This window comes from Nycticebus coucang, chromosome 18 (assembly GCF_027406575.1).
Source record: "Nycticebus coucang isolate mNycCou1 chromosome 18, mNycCou1.pri, whole genome shotgun sequence".
NCBI classification, from domain to species: domain Eukaryota; kingdom Metazoa; phylum Chordata; class Mammalia; order Primates; family Lorisidae; genus Nycticebus; species Nycticebus coucang.
The window spans coordinates 30,110,966-30,124,801 of record NC_069797.1 but is presented as its reverse complement, the minus strand read 5'-3'; the positions used below and the strand labels follow the sequence as shown (position 1 = coordinate 30,124,801).

Sequence of the window (13,836 nt, the reverse complement as noted above, 5' to 3'; positions counted from 1 at the left end):
CACAGGAGTTTATTTTCCACTCACTGATGATCAGACATAACTTGGCCATGACCTATAAGTAGTGCTTGATGGCTACAAAATACCCACCAACCGGTGAAAGGAATTCCTCCCCACGCAAGATAAACACCTTAAGAACTTTCTGGGCACAACGCTCTTAGCGGACCTTTAAAAAATATATAGAGAGAGCCACATGGATCATCTATTTGTGTTATTTTTTTTAAAAAAAGATATAGCATCAAAATTGGCAAACAGATGGGAGATGTCAGGAAGAATTTTGACTTCTGTTATTTTTTTGGAATAGAAATTCGTGGGAATTTTTATTTTTCTGATAACCATATAATGGCATCACACCTTCTTCTTGCCTCCTGAACATAGCTTAGGAAGCCACTGCCAGCCTCCTAAGGATGTGCTGGAGAAGAAGACATCTTCAACCAAGAATTCGTTCCTGTGTCTCCCTCTCAGCTGTTAACTTCTGTTCCTGCTCAAGTGTTCTGCCCTTAACCGTAGTTGTCTTTTCCCTTCAAAAAGCAGGATGCTTGCAGCCATGGCTGAGTTCAGGCTATCTACACCAGGCACAACGGGGATGAGCAGCCTCTTGCCCCCCGTGCTTTCAGCCAACTGCAGGGACTCTAGGCTCACACCGTAAGTCTCACCACCAATCACCACAGCTGCTGGTGCCTCTGTCCAGTCCAAGTCGTAACTCTGAACCTCAAGTTCAGGGAGCCAGCCTTTCTTAGCGCCAGTTTCTAGATCTTCCTCCTCCTCATACCCGTGAAACTTCAGGTATCGCCGATCACACACTGAGCCACGATCACTGGCTTTGTCAGACATTTGGGCCTGAGCATAAAGGCCACAGTTGTCAGCCACGTAGACCCGGGTGTCAGGGGGCAGGTAATTTGGCACTGTTTCCCATTCCAGATTATTGATAAGGGGCACCTGGAAATGTGCACCCATTCCTGCCCGTAACACTTTTGGCTCCCAGGCATCCACACAGCCTAGAAAATAAAAAGATAAGATACAATCAAAAGATTTTATCAATCTTAACAAGCTAGTGAACTTTGGAATAAATCAGATGAATTTTAGATCAGGAGATAAAAATTCTTCTAATAAAACCTTTTCCAAAGCTGGGATCTTCTGCCTCCCCAATTATGACAACACCCAGCAAATAGACTGCAAGATTATTAATTCCTACTGGTGCTGAAAACAGACTTATTCATCCCCTCAACATTTTCCACATACATGCACCAAATTTTTTACAGACAATAGAAAGGACATTAAAACAAAGTCTCCAACCTCAAGGAATTCATGGTATAATGGGTGGTGGCACTGGGATATTTAAACACATAACTACAATATCAGCAATAATTGATATGAAAGAAGCACAAACCGGGTAACAAAAAACCCATGTACAAGTAGGGCAATCAGGAAAAACTTCTAATTAGGAGACCATGTAGCTGGCTCTCAAAGGATACAAGGACCTTGTCAGGGAAAGGCCCAGGAGAGGACAAAGTTATAGAAGTGGGAGAGTGCCATGGCCTAAAAATGGCAAGGGAGCTCAGCAGGCCAATTAATGGGTGGGATGTGAGAGGAGAAGGGAGGCAGGTAGGGGCCAATATAAAGAAGTTTTTGGATCTTACAGAAGACAATGGAATGGAATGTCAGTCACTGAAGGATTTTTTTTTTTTAATGGAGACGGAGTCTTGCTCTGTTGCTTAGGCTAGAGTGCAATGGCATCATCATAACTCACAGCAACCTCAAACTCCTGGGCTCTAGCAATCCTACTTCAGCCCCCCAAGTAGCTGGGACCACAGCCATTGGTACTAGGTCTGGCTAACTTTCTTTTTTTTTTTTTTTTTTGCAGCAGAAACAGCGTCTTGCTTAGGCTAGCCTGACCTTGAGTGATCCTCCCACCTCAGCCTCCCAAAGTGCCAGGATTACAGGTGTGAGACATTTGCCATTTAAGCAAAGCATTATTCAGAATCAGAGTGATGACTCAAAAAGCCCCATCTGGCTTCAATGTTTAATCTGGATCAGAGGAGCAAAGATATTAGACACAGGGAAACGAAGGACAAGACAACTGCAGTAACTAGGCAGTAGTAGCCTTGCCACTCACACAATCCTCCTCTCACACTGCAGTAAGAAGGCTAGAACTTCACTCTTATGTGCACTCACATGCTAAGCTCAACCATGCCAATACACTGGGCTAAATGGCAGACCTGGGCCTTACCCAGTGTCTGCTACTCATCATGGGCAGGGTGGGAGAGAAGGCATAGCCAGGACACCTCAGGGTGACTGCTAGCACAAGTCTCCTCATGACAAGTTATTTTAAAAGTTAATTTGTAGGCTCAGCGCCTGTAGCTCAAGTGGCTAAGGCGCCAGACATATACACCAAAGCTGGCGGGTTTGCATCCAGCCCGGGCCTGCCAAACAACGACAACTACAACCAAAAAATAGCCAGGCGTTGTGGCGGGCACCTGTAGTCCCAGCTGCTCGGGAGGCTGAGGCAAGATAATCGCTTAAGCCCAGGAGTTGGGAGATTGCTGTGAGCTGTGATGCCACGGCACTCTACTCAGGGCGACAGCTTGAGGCTCCATGTCAAAAAAAAGTTAATTTGTAAAACTTCAGGGAAGATTAGGCAGATCAGATTTAAAAAGGAGAGTAAGACACAGAGAACGTAGTAGTGCTCACACACATGCCCAGCACGGGCTTTCCCACACATTCAGGGAACCAGAGATGGGAGATGGGCTAAATAAGGGAAAGGGACCAGAAGATGGGTCCAGATTTGTGAGAGGAGTTGTCTAGTCTGACCACCTTACCTGGTGGGGAGTAGGGAAAAGGTGAGACTTCTCCCCTCATCCTCATCTCCTTGATACTAGACACCCCACCAATTATTTCCTGCTCTTTCCTTCCCTACTTCTTACACACCAGCCATCAGTATCAATGTGAAAACCACTGCTTGGATTATATAGGTAATTTCCAAAACTACACCTGCTATCAGAGCAATCAATAATGGGGCAAATAATGGAAGCCAGCTCTCACGCTAGAGCACCTAATTCTCCTGCTGACAGAGAAATATATTCCAACAAAGCATGACTGAGGAGTTAAGAGCAGCAATTTAGGCAAGTCTCAGCAATGGGCACCACCATAGTTTACAACTAATGGTAGCTTGGGTGTTTCTCCCTCCCCTCCTCAAGGTTTAACAAGCATTTTTGGCATGTCCCTGTCTGTTTAGAACTAACTCTATTAATCCCCATTTCTGATGAGAACGACAGAAATGTAATGAGGCTAATTTATGTAGTGTGTGTGACCCATCCTGAGGCTAAGGAAAATGTATCACACCTGCTTATTCACATGCTGTTGATAGCATTCCTTTCACAGGGCTCAGAATTCAAGAGTTAGGAAGGTCTCATATACCCAACAATTAGAGAACTCCAGATCATTAAATAAAGGACATAAAACCAAGTGTTAAATTTTTTTCCCCTGATTAATTTATAATCCTTCCTTAATAAACTAGCATGTTTCAAAATGATTTTAAAAGATAACCAACATTTACTAAATTACTTATTGCATTGCTGTGCACCAGTAAAGTATAAGGTACTTTATGTGCATTATCTTGATCCTAAAAAATAACACTACAAGGAAGATCCTGTTATTAGTCCTCCTTTAAAGATGAGGAGATCAACGCTTCAGACTATTACTCACATAGGTAGCAAGGGGCAGATCTAAGATTCAAACCCACGCAGGTCCGCCCAGAGCCCTGGCCAACCAGTGTACCTACGCACCAAAAAGTGCTCTTACCTTTGGTGAGTAATACTTTGCTGCAACCTGCCCCAGCAGCAGATCTCAGAATTGTCCCCAGGTTCCCAGGGTCACGGAGATTGTCACAAATCAACAATATGGGCAGTGAATGGTGAAGCTGTGTCTTTGGATAGGTCATCTTAACATGGTCAGGTTTGGCAAATATCCCTGAGGAAACAGGAGATTCATTTCTCTGATGTGGACATGGGGAATGATCACACTTTTCATTTATTTAGCGTTCTTTACACATTCTTAGTTACATAGGGAATACATGAATACACTCTGAAAAAAATTCAAACATGATAAAATTGTACCAGTGACACTCTCTGCCCCCAGCTATGTTCAGTTTTGGAATGTGTCCTTTCAGAACTTGTATCATCTACATATACACACATCTACCCATATGTAGCAGCTTTTTAGTTTTTTTTTTTTTTCCTTAAGAGACAGAGTTTTACTCTGTCACCCAGGCTGGAGTGCAGTGGTGCATCATAGGTCCCTGCAGGTGCAGCAGCCACAAACTCACAGGCTCAAGTGATCCTCTTGCCTCAGGCTCCTGAGTAGCTGGGATTACAGGTGTGCAACACCACACTGGATACTTTATTACAGGAATAAGCCACGTGCACCTGGCAGGAGGTTTTTTTTTTTTTTAACATAAAAAAGTATTCTTCATAAATTATTCTACGATTTACTTATTTTGCTCAATAATATAACATGTCTTGAAAAATGTAACATAATTGGCCAGGGTTGGTGGCTCATGCCAGTAATCCCAGCACTTTGGGAGGCTGAGGTGGGCAAATTGCCTGAATTCAAGACCACTCTGAGCTAGAGCAAGACCCCATCTCTAAAAATAGCTGAGGGTTGTGGCGGGTGCCTGTAGCTCCAGCTACTTGGGAGGCTGAGGCAAGAGAATCGCTTAAACCCAAGAGTTTGAGGTTGCTGTGAGCTGTGACCCCATAGCACGCTACCGAGGGCGACATAGTGAAACTCTGTCTTAAAAAAAAAAAAAAATTCCCTAAATTCCCTTTGAAACATGCTCCAAAGAGACTGTATAATTTTTTGAATTTTGCTAGCATTTTTCTGTATATAATTGCTCCAATAAATGGACTACTGCCTGAAGTTAGGAAAATAAAATAGTATATGATGAAATTGAAATATAACATGATGATAAACTTAAAATTCTTTCCAAAAGACAACACAGGTAAAAAGCCTAACCCACTAATGGAGGCAATGGAATGGTATTAGGCACGTGTTTGCTATAAAAGATGCCATACTTGAGCGGTGCCTGTGGTTCAAGGAGTAGGGTGCCGGAGGTGGCGGGTTCAAACCCAGCCCCGGCCAAAAACCACAAAAAAAAAAAAAAAGATGCCATACTTAAAAGTTACAGTTGTCCCAAAGAACATTTGGCAGAGCAAGGAACCTTTGAAGTCCTCTAACTTCTGCTTGAAGGTCTGTGATGATGAGAACCCACTTTTAAAGGCCCTACTTACATCACTGGGTTTTAGACAGTACCTGAAGTTTGACAGGTAGTGCTAGTTCTATCAAATTCTCCTTTTATTTCTCTCAAGTCTAAAATATAGTAACAAAGATAAGCTGAATATAAATTTATTCTTTTTTTGAGACAGAGTCTCATTATATCGCCCTTGGTAGAGTGCCGTGTTGTCACAGCTCACAGCAACCTCCAACTCTTGGGCTTAAGCAATTCTCTTGCCCCAGCCTCCTAAGTAGCTGGACTACAGGTGCCTGCCACAACACCCAGCTATTTTTTGTTGCAGCTGTCATTGCTGTTTAGCTGGCATGGGCTGGGTTTGTACCCCCTAGCCTTGGTTTTATGTGGCTGGCGCCAAAACCACTGTGCTAAGGCGCCGAGCCTGAATATAAAAAATTTTAAGCTATGAAATGATCAAAGTAGTCATAATGATGAAGGAGGCTACTTAAGTCCAAGATGGGCTGACCACTGTTAGTACACATGCCCAAAGTGGCAAGTACTGTTAAAATGAATGACACTTTCCTTGAAGCATGGAGTGGGTATCAGAGATGTGTAGCTAATGAGAGCACGACTACGTGGTGTAATTATAGGTACTCTAGTAGTCCAAGCGCCCATCCTAGAGTTAACAGTTCTGAGTGTAGGGCCATAGATCCTTGTTACTTGCTGGGTTATAGAGACAAGAGATGGTCCCCCAGAATTTCCTCTCCCAGTTTACAATCCAAGGATGGAATCAGTGAGCCCACTATAGGAAACATGCATGTACCACAGGTGTAAGAGGCCCTGATCTAGACATTCGAACCTTGGAGATAACACCCCCTCCTCCAATTCTCCCTTACCATTTAAGACAAACCTCTTGAACCTTCAGTTCTCAGATCTTAAATATAACTCCACATCAAAAAAGTATAAAGAATTTATCTTCCCACATGTAGATGAAAGACTTTCTAAGCACTACTAGACATTATGGTTACATAATACCTTAAGTTTGAGTCAACCAAATGAAAAAACACTCCAGAAGATGAGCTTCTCCGTTCACTAGGATAAATAAGGCAATTAATAGCAGTTTACACCTCATTCCTTAGACTTGCTTATAGAATAGGTGTTTAAAGATAGCTATTGCCATACAGATAGAAGTTTTGTGAAAATGGAAGGCTAAATCTTTTAGTAAATATTTTCTTAATTTTTAGCCTGACATTAAAGTTTGAAGAAGGGCCCTACAAAGTATAAGGTTTGATGAATAGCGGTTCTTTCTAGAGACTATCAAGAGCTAAAACACAAGTCATGCAAAAAAAATGGCTTCAATTTCCACTGAAAATACTGTAAGATGCATAGGTGTGAGAATTGTATCTTTCTGGGTGTTTTAAGAAAGGTTAGACGGGCTCAGCGCCTGTGGCTCAAGCGACTGAGGCACCAGCCACATACACCTGAGCTGGCCCGCCAAACAACAATGACGGCTGCAACCAAAAAATGGCCAGGCGTTGTGGCAGGCGCCTGTAGTCCCAGGTACTTGGGAGGCTGAGGCAAGAGAATCGCTTGAGCCCAGGAGTTGGAGGTTGCTCTGAGCTGTGATGCCACAGCACTCTACCCAGGGTGACAGCTTGAGGCTCTGTCTCAAAAGAAAAGAAAAGGTTAGACAGTAACACTTTGAATACGGTTTAAATAAGGTTACCCTAAAACAAGAATAAACAAGTAATCCTAGGTCTCTGTGTCTAGTGATACACTGTGTAACCACTGACCCATTATTCCTTGTGGCGTTACTAGGTCGGACCAATCCTTGATATCCTCAAACTTCACCTTAATGAGGCTGACACCTTTCAGTTTATCGACTGGCAGTTCCTTTATGTATTCCAGACGACTAAAGAAGAAAACTTTCGGCACAGCTCCAGCCTGGAGAGCGTCTGCAATGAGCCGACGACCTTCCAGCAGGATCTTCCCTTGCTTTTCCCGAAATGGCCTGGACTTAACTATTGTCATTACACTACTGTGGGTGGAAATACAAAAAACAAGTTAATTACTAAGAGCCTCATTACTGAGACACACCTAGTTCTAACAGACTTAAAGAGTTTGCGGGAGTCAGAAACAACTTCCAAAGACACTTATTTCCACTCTCCATGCACAATAAAAAACAGCGGGTTGTACTGAAGAAGTCCCCCATAAGGGGCACGAGGAGGTTAAGGTACCGCTGCGAGGCGGGAAAGGAAACAGGAACACTCGACAATCCTCAGGAACATATCACCTCAGCCTCCTGTCCCCTGGTAAGGCCTTATCATAGCGAAGCCCAGAGTCTTCCCAGGTGCTGGGCGTCTGGGACCGGGGCACCTGAAGCGTCTGTTTCTGCTGCTGCTCACGGGGACTGGCCTCAGACGCCGCCTTGCGGGGCGGCTTCTCAGGAGCGCGCTTCCGTTCCACCACCTGTCCGGATGGAAACACCACTTTCACCGGGCTCCGCCGCAGCGCTCGGACCCAGCGCCGCGCGTCGAGGTCCCACGTCTGGACCACTGGCAGCAGCGGTCGCGTGGCTAAGCCAACACCCCGCGCCAACGCCGCCATCTTCCCCAGGCCTTAGCGTCCGTCAGGAACGCGCGCCGGCGGCAACCAATGACGTCACCGTGCGTGCGCCGGTGGTGGGCAGGGCGGTGCTGCGCGCCAGACGGCTGAGTGACGGCGGGAGTCATGGCTGCTCGCCGATTTCTGCATTTCGTGTTCAAAGTGGGAAACCGCTTCCACACCGCGCGTTTCTATCGGGATGTCCTGGGGATGAAGGTGCAGTCCGGGACAGATTGGGGCTGGCCCGTGAGGCTGGAGGGGGTAAATGAGTGTGTCGTGAACCTCAGCCGGTAGGTTTCCGACCTTAGGCCCGGGACAGTCAGTTGGCCCTACGTGGGTTTCAGCTTCAGGAAGCGTCGGGAATCACTAGTTTAATAGGCTTTTGAAAGGCGGCGAACAGCCACCAATGTGTGATCATGCATGTTCTTTTATTCAAGTTCATTCACAAATATTTATTGAGATCTGTGCTTGTGGAGCTTGTAGTCTACAGGGAAAGACAATTAGGAAGTTATATAATACTTTTCCAATTAACAGTAACCCGGTCTCTTCCGGTTTGGAGTCTTTAGTATAATCAGCGTATTCCGAATTCTGCTTCTATTAGAGCTAGTCTTGAAGGTCCCTCCTGCATACTCAGTCTCTCTGTGTAAATGCTCCAATTCTCCTTTCAGTAATCCTAGATCTAAATAATGAGGTCAGAATCCAGCTTCTTTCCAACACCTGGAAGCAGCCTCTCTCCAGTCCTGAGAAGCTCTGATGCTACAGGGGATTGCTTGGCTGGAGAAGTTAGTGAGGAGCTCCTGATAAGCCGGGGAACACACCAGTAAGGAAAACTTTGGAGCAGGGGTCCTCAAACTGCGGCCCGCGGGCCACACGAGGCGGTGTGATTGTATTTGTTCCCGTTTTGTTTTCTTACTTCAAAATGAGACGTGCAGTGTGCATAGGAATTTGTTCATAGTTTTCTGTGTTTTTTTTTTTACTATAGTCCGGCCCTCCAATGGTCTGAGGGGCAGTGAATTGGCCCCCGGTTTAAAAAGTTTGAGGACACCTGCTTTAGAGATAAGAAGAGCACAGCTTAATGTAGAGACAGTGCAGTTGACATGGAGTGCAAAGGGGGTTTAACAGAATTCGGAAGTCATTTTTAAAATATCTGCTATTTTTCAGGTTGTTATGTAGAGTTTTGGCAACAACAGTATGAGTGACTCTGGTAATGTCTTCAGAGTCATGGTCTGAGTTGGCATGGGAGTGAAAATTGGATTTGTACATACCCACAGGAATGAAGTGAGAATTTGACAAGTGATAACAAAACTGCAGAGCTTTCCCTTTCTTGTATTTCCTCATTGATAAAAGGATTGTTGTGAAGATTAAATACATTATATATTAGTATTTGACACATAGATAGCATATAAGTATTTAGTACTATTATAAAAATAAAATAGAAGGAGAGATTTTCCAACTCAGCTGGTCTGAAAATAATTCGTGGAGACCTTGCTTACGAATTGACTCTATGGACAGTAGGATTTCCACAGATACCCTGTTTCCCCGAAAGTAAGACAGTGTCTTATTTTTTTTTTTTTTGTAGAGACAGAGTCTCACTTTATGTCCCTTGGTAGAGTGCTGTGGCATCACACAGCTCACAGCAACCTCCAGCTCCTGGGCTTAAGCCATTCTCTTGCCTCAGCCTCCCGAGTAGCTGGGACTATAGGTGCCCGCCACAGCACCCGGCTATTTTTTTGTTGCAGTTTGGCCGGGGCTGGGTTTGAACCCGCCACCCTCGGCATATGGGGCCGGCGCCCTACTCACTGAGCCACAGGCGCCGCCCGACAGTGTCTTATTTTAAGGTGTGCTCCCAAAGATGCACTAGGACTTATTTTCAGGGGACGTATTATCGTTCCTGTAAGTAGGTCTTATTTTTGGAGGATGTCTTATTTTCGGGAAAACCGAGTTGATAAAAGAGAGGAGTTACACTAGGAAAACTGAATAGCCAGTATGAAAATAACATGTTTGGGAAACCTTTTTTGTTTAAGATAGGGTCTCACGCGCGGCACCTGTGGCTCAGCGGGTAGGGCGCCGGCCCCATATACTGAGGGTGTCAGGTTCAAACCCGGCCCCAGCCAAACTGCAACAACAACAACAACAACAAAACATCTGGGTGTTGTGGTGAGCGCCTGTAGTCCCAGCTACTTGGGAGGCTGAGGCAAGACAATCGCCTAAGCCCAAGAGTTGGAGATTGCTGTGAGCTGTGATGCCACGGCTCTCTACCCAGGGCGACAAAGTGAAACTATGTCTAAAAAAAAAAAAAAAGATAGACTCTCACTTTGTTGACCCTAGTAGAGTGCTGTGGAGACAGAGCCTCAAGCTGTTGCCCTGGGTAGAGTGCCATAGCATCACAGCTGACAGCAACCTCCAACTCCTGGGCTTAAGCAATTCTCCTGCCTCAGTCTCCCCAGTAGCTGGGACCACAGGCACCTGCCACAATGTCCGACTATTTTAGAGATGGGGTCTCGCTCTCAGGGACCTCATTTTTTTTTTTTTTTTTTTTTTTATTGAGACAGAGTCTTACTTTGTTACCCTCAGTAGAATACTGTGGTGTTATAGCTCACAGCAACCTCAAACTCCTGGCCTCAAGCGATTCTCTTGCCTCAGCCTCCCTAGTAGCTGGGACTATAGGCGCCTGCCAAGATGCCTGGCTATTTTTTTTTTTTGTTTGTTTAGCAGGCCTAGGCCTGGTTCAAACCCACCAGCCCTGGAGCATGTGGCTAGTGCCCTAACCACTGAACAACAGGCACCCCTAAGGGACCTCATATATATATATATTTTTTTTTTGTAGAGACAGAGTCTCACTTTTATGGCCCTCGGTAGAGTGCCATGGCATCACACAGCTCACAGCAACCTCCAACTCCTGGGCTTAAGCGATTCTCTTGCCTCAGCCTCCCAAGTAGCTGGGACTACAGGTGCCCGCCACAACGCCCAGCTATTTTTTGGTTGCAGTTCAGCCGGGGCCGGGTTTGAACCCGCCACCCTCGGTATATGGGGCCAGCGCCTTACTGACTGAGCCACAGGCGCCTCCCGGGACCTCATATTTTTTAACAGGTTGGTATTGTGTCCCTGAGCTTCAGGGACATGTTTTTATGGTAGTATTAAGGCAAGAGATCAATAAAGATGATTTTTAATAGCCTGAGAGAAATGATGGAACTTGAATGGAGCAGTAACAGTGGGAATCAAAGAGGAAAACAAAAATGAACACATTGAGAGGCTGTGGTGTACAAAGTTCTGTATTAGATGCTTTAGTAAGTTATCCTGTTTTACAATATATTAGGAGACTGAGACTCAGATCCAACTTAATTCAGTAGAGTTACACAAGTGCTGAGTGACAGTCGGAATTCCAAATCAGACTTCTGATACTGAAAGCCATTCTTTTTCCTTACTACACAGTACTGCTTCCCAATCTATTAATAAACTTGCTTGGTAAACTGACCTTTGGGGTCAATCTGTTCTTCCTTACCTCTGCTACTTCTAGCCTGGGAGAAATATAAAGCTCATTTTCTTTTGTTTTTTTATAAGTAAAGCTTACAAGGGATAACATCTGTGTTTTGACATTTTAGTTTGTGCTAACGGCACTTTGAGCAGTACTAGCAAAACTTTACAATTTATTCTAATTCCCTTACTAGGTTCTGCGGCATGAGGAATTTGAAGAAGGCTGCAAAGCTACCTGTAATGGGTATGATACCTTGTTTCTTATAATCTCTAGGCTCTGAATACTCCTGGAGAACAGAAGATAGTTTTTCAAAGTGAATACAAGGCAGTGGAATTTAAAAAAAAGAGAGACAATAAGGGAGGCAATTTCAAGAACACTGGGAAAACATACTCGTTGTTTGTCTACTCTCTCATACACCACTCATGACACAACAAGCACTTCTCTACTCTTTACATACCAGCTGGATGTCCTGTTACTTTGTTCAGTTCTGACTACTTAGAATTAGTGTCAGATCCACAAGTTAAAGGCTCAGTCTGACCAGACTTCCCCAACTTGAGATGCCAATCACAGGTCTGGACCTCCAGATTTCTGACTGACCATCTGTAAGTTAGGGGTTCCCATACCCCTTTCCTTGGGTTTAATAATTTGCTACAGTGGCTCATAGAACTCAAGGAAATACTTTGCTTATGTTTCCTAGTTTATTATAAAGGGTACAACTCAGAAACCTCCAGATAAAAGAGACACATAGGGCAAGGTATGGGAGAGGGAAGGTGCAGAGCTTCCATGCCTTTCTGGGCAGGCCGGTCTCCCAATACTTCCATATGTTCAGCAACCTGGCAGCTTATCCCATGTTCTTTAAGAGTTTTTATACAAGGGCCAGGCATGGTGGCTCACGCCTGTAATCCTAGCACTCTGGGAGGCCGAGGTGTGTGGATTGCCCTGAGCTCACAGGTTCGAGACCAGCCTGAACAAGAGTAAGACCCCGTCTCAAAAAATGTGGCAGATGCCTGTAGTCCCAGCTGCTCGGGAGGCTGAGGCAGGAGGATCACTTAAGCCCAAGAGTTTGAGGTTGCTGTGAGCTGTGAGACCACGGCATTCCACTGAGGGCGACAAAGTGAGACTGTCTCAAAAAAAAAAAAAAAAAAAAGATTTTTATACAGCTTAGTAGAACCTAACCTCCATCTCCCTCATTCCCAGAGGTCTGTGGGTAGTACTGAAAGTTCTGACCCTGTAGTCATTTATCTTTTTTGGTGCTCAGTCCCATCAAGTCACCAATTAACGTATACTCAGGGATGATTAAAAGGGCCTTATTGTGATTTCAAGAGTTTTAGGAACTCTGTAACAGGAACCAGGGACTCAGACCAAATATATTTCACATTATACCATGAATGCAAATAAATATATGCTCTGGATGAAGCAGTGGCCATAGCAAGTTGGAAAATTCCAGGACCTGTTGGAAATTACAAGCTTATTGTTTGGTATACAAGGAAATAAACCAAGGTCTGGTTGGAGAATTATCTTTAGGAATCTGTTTCCTGCATTTAAAAAAAAGGTAAAATTACTCTTTCCCTCAACTAAATGCCACACAGATGGTATTTGGAGTGTATAGTTGGGGTCCATGAGCCCTGTCCACAGATTCTTTCAGCATCGTCTGAAATCATCTCATCCTTATGATTACTTTTAGAACTAGAAAGGACTGTTCCTTTTTCTGTTCTAGGGTAGTCTGGGCCAGATTTGTCTGTGGTCACTGAATTCATTTACTTTTATTTTTCTAGGCCTTATGATGGTAGATGGAGTAAAACAATGGTGGGATTTGGGCCTGAGGATGATCATTTTGTTGTAGAACTGACTTACAATTATGGCATTGGAGACTACAAGCTTGGCAATGACTTCATGGTAAATATTTTTTTTTTTCCTAGCAGGTTTTTGACTAGTTTTAACTTTCAGGGTGTTGAGGGTATATGTCAGTGAGGAGGTGACATTTGAACATAGGCTCAAAGGAAGTTAGTCATGTGGTTATCTAGGGGAAGGGCATTCCCAGCAGAAAATAGTCCACACAGAAGCCCTCAAGTAGCACATGGCATGTTCAAGAAAATGCAAAGAAACCACTGTGGCTGGAATAGAGAGAGCAAAGGGAAAGTCATAGTGACAATAGGGTCAAGAAGTGACATGGGCTAGGATTGTGTTGGGCTTTTTAGGTCATCATAAGCCATCCCTTAGTAAAACAAAGGGCTCTGGGAGGATTTTGAGTGGAAGAAAAATAGGTCTGGCAACTGTCTTGAGAATAGACTGTAGTATGCGTTTGGAAAGTTTACTTTGGCTCCAGAGTGGATGATGGATTGACAAGAGGTGGAAAGGCTGTTAGAATAATCCAAGCCAGAAAAAAGGCTGGTCTTTCATCAGAAGACATAGCTGTGTACATTTCTAGGGATTTTGATTAAGTTAAATAGTTTTTTGGTTAATAAGCAAAAGCAAGTCATCTTAGGTAGCTGTCGGGCCAACATAAGATTAAGATTTCTCTGGCAAGATCTTT

General features: G+C 44.3%; 2 protein-coding genes across 2 annotated transcripts in view; one reads left to right on the top strand and one right to left on the bottom strand.

The window, feature by feature from the left end:
• Window positions 1–193: 193 nt before the first annotated feature.
• Window positions 194–7,214, bottom strand: MRM3 (mitochondrial rRNA methyltransferase 3). Its single transcript, XM_053567721.1, has 3 exons — window positions 7,076–7,214; window positions 3,799–3,966; window positions 194–995 (listed from the first exon to the last, which is right to left on the bottom strand). Exons 2-3 carry the CDS (start codon window positions 3,935–3,937, stop codon window positions 466–468), a joined length of 669 nt encoding a protein of 222 aa, XP_053423696.1. The 5' UTR covers window positions 3,938–3,966; window positions 7,076–7,214; the 3' UTR covers window positions 194–465.
• Window positions 7,080–13,836, top strand: part of GLOD4 (glyoxalase domain containing 4) — a 26,154-nt gene continuing 19,397 nt past the window's right edge. The window contains 7 exon segments of the mRNA XM_053567724.1: window positions 7,080–7,268; window positions 7,523–7,645; window positions 7,647–7,757; window positions 7,759–7,965; window positions 7,967–8,044; window positions 11,497–11,546; window positions 13,079–13,199. Coding sequence (XP_053423699.1) covers window positions 7,080–7,268; window positions 7,523–7,645; window positions 7,647–7,757; window positions 7,759–7,965; window positions 7,967–8,044; window positions 11,497–11,546; window positions 13,079–13,199 — 879 coding nt within the window.

Bases quoted from the DNA above. Each gene is read 5' to 3' on its own strand.
- MRM3 (XM_053567721.1), bottom strand. From the start codon at position 3,937: ATGACCTATCCAAAGACACAGCTTCACCATTCACTGCCCATATTGTTG. The intron at 996-3,798 runs GTAAGAGCACTT...TTTATTTTCTAG, and splicing joins CAAAGTATTACTCACCAAAG to GCTGTGTGGATGCCTGGGAG.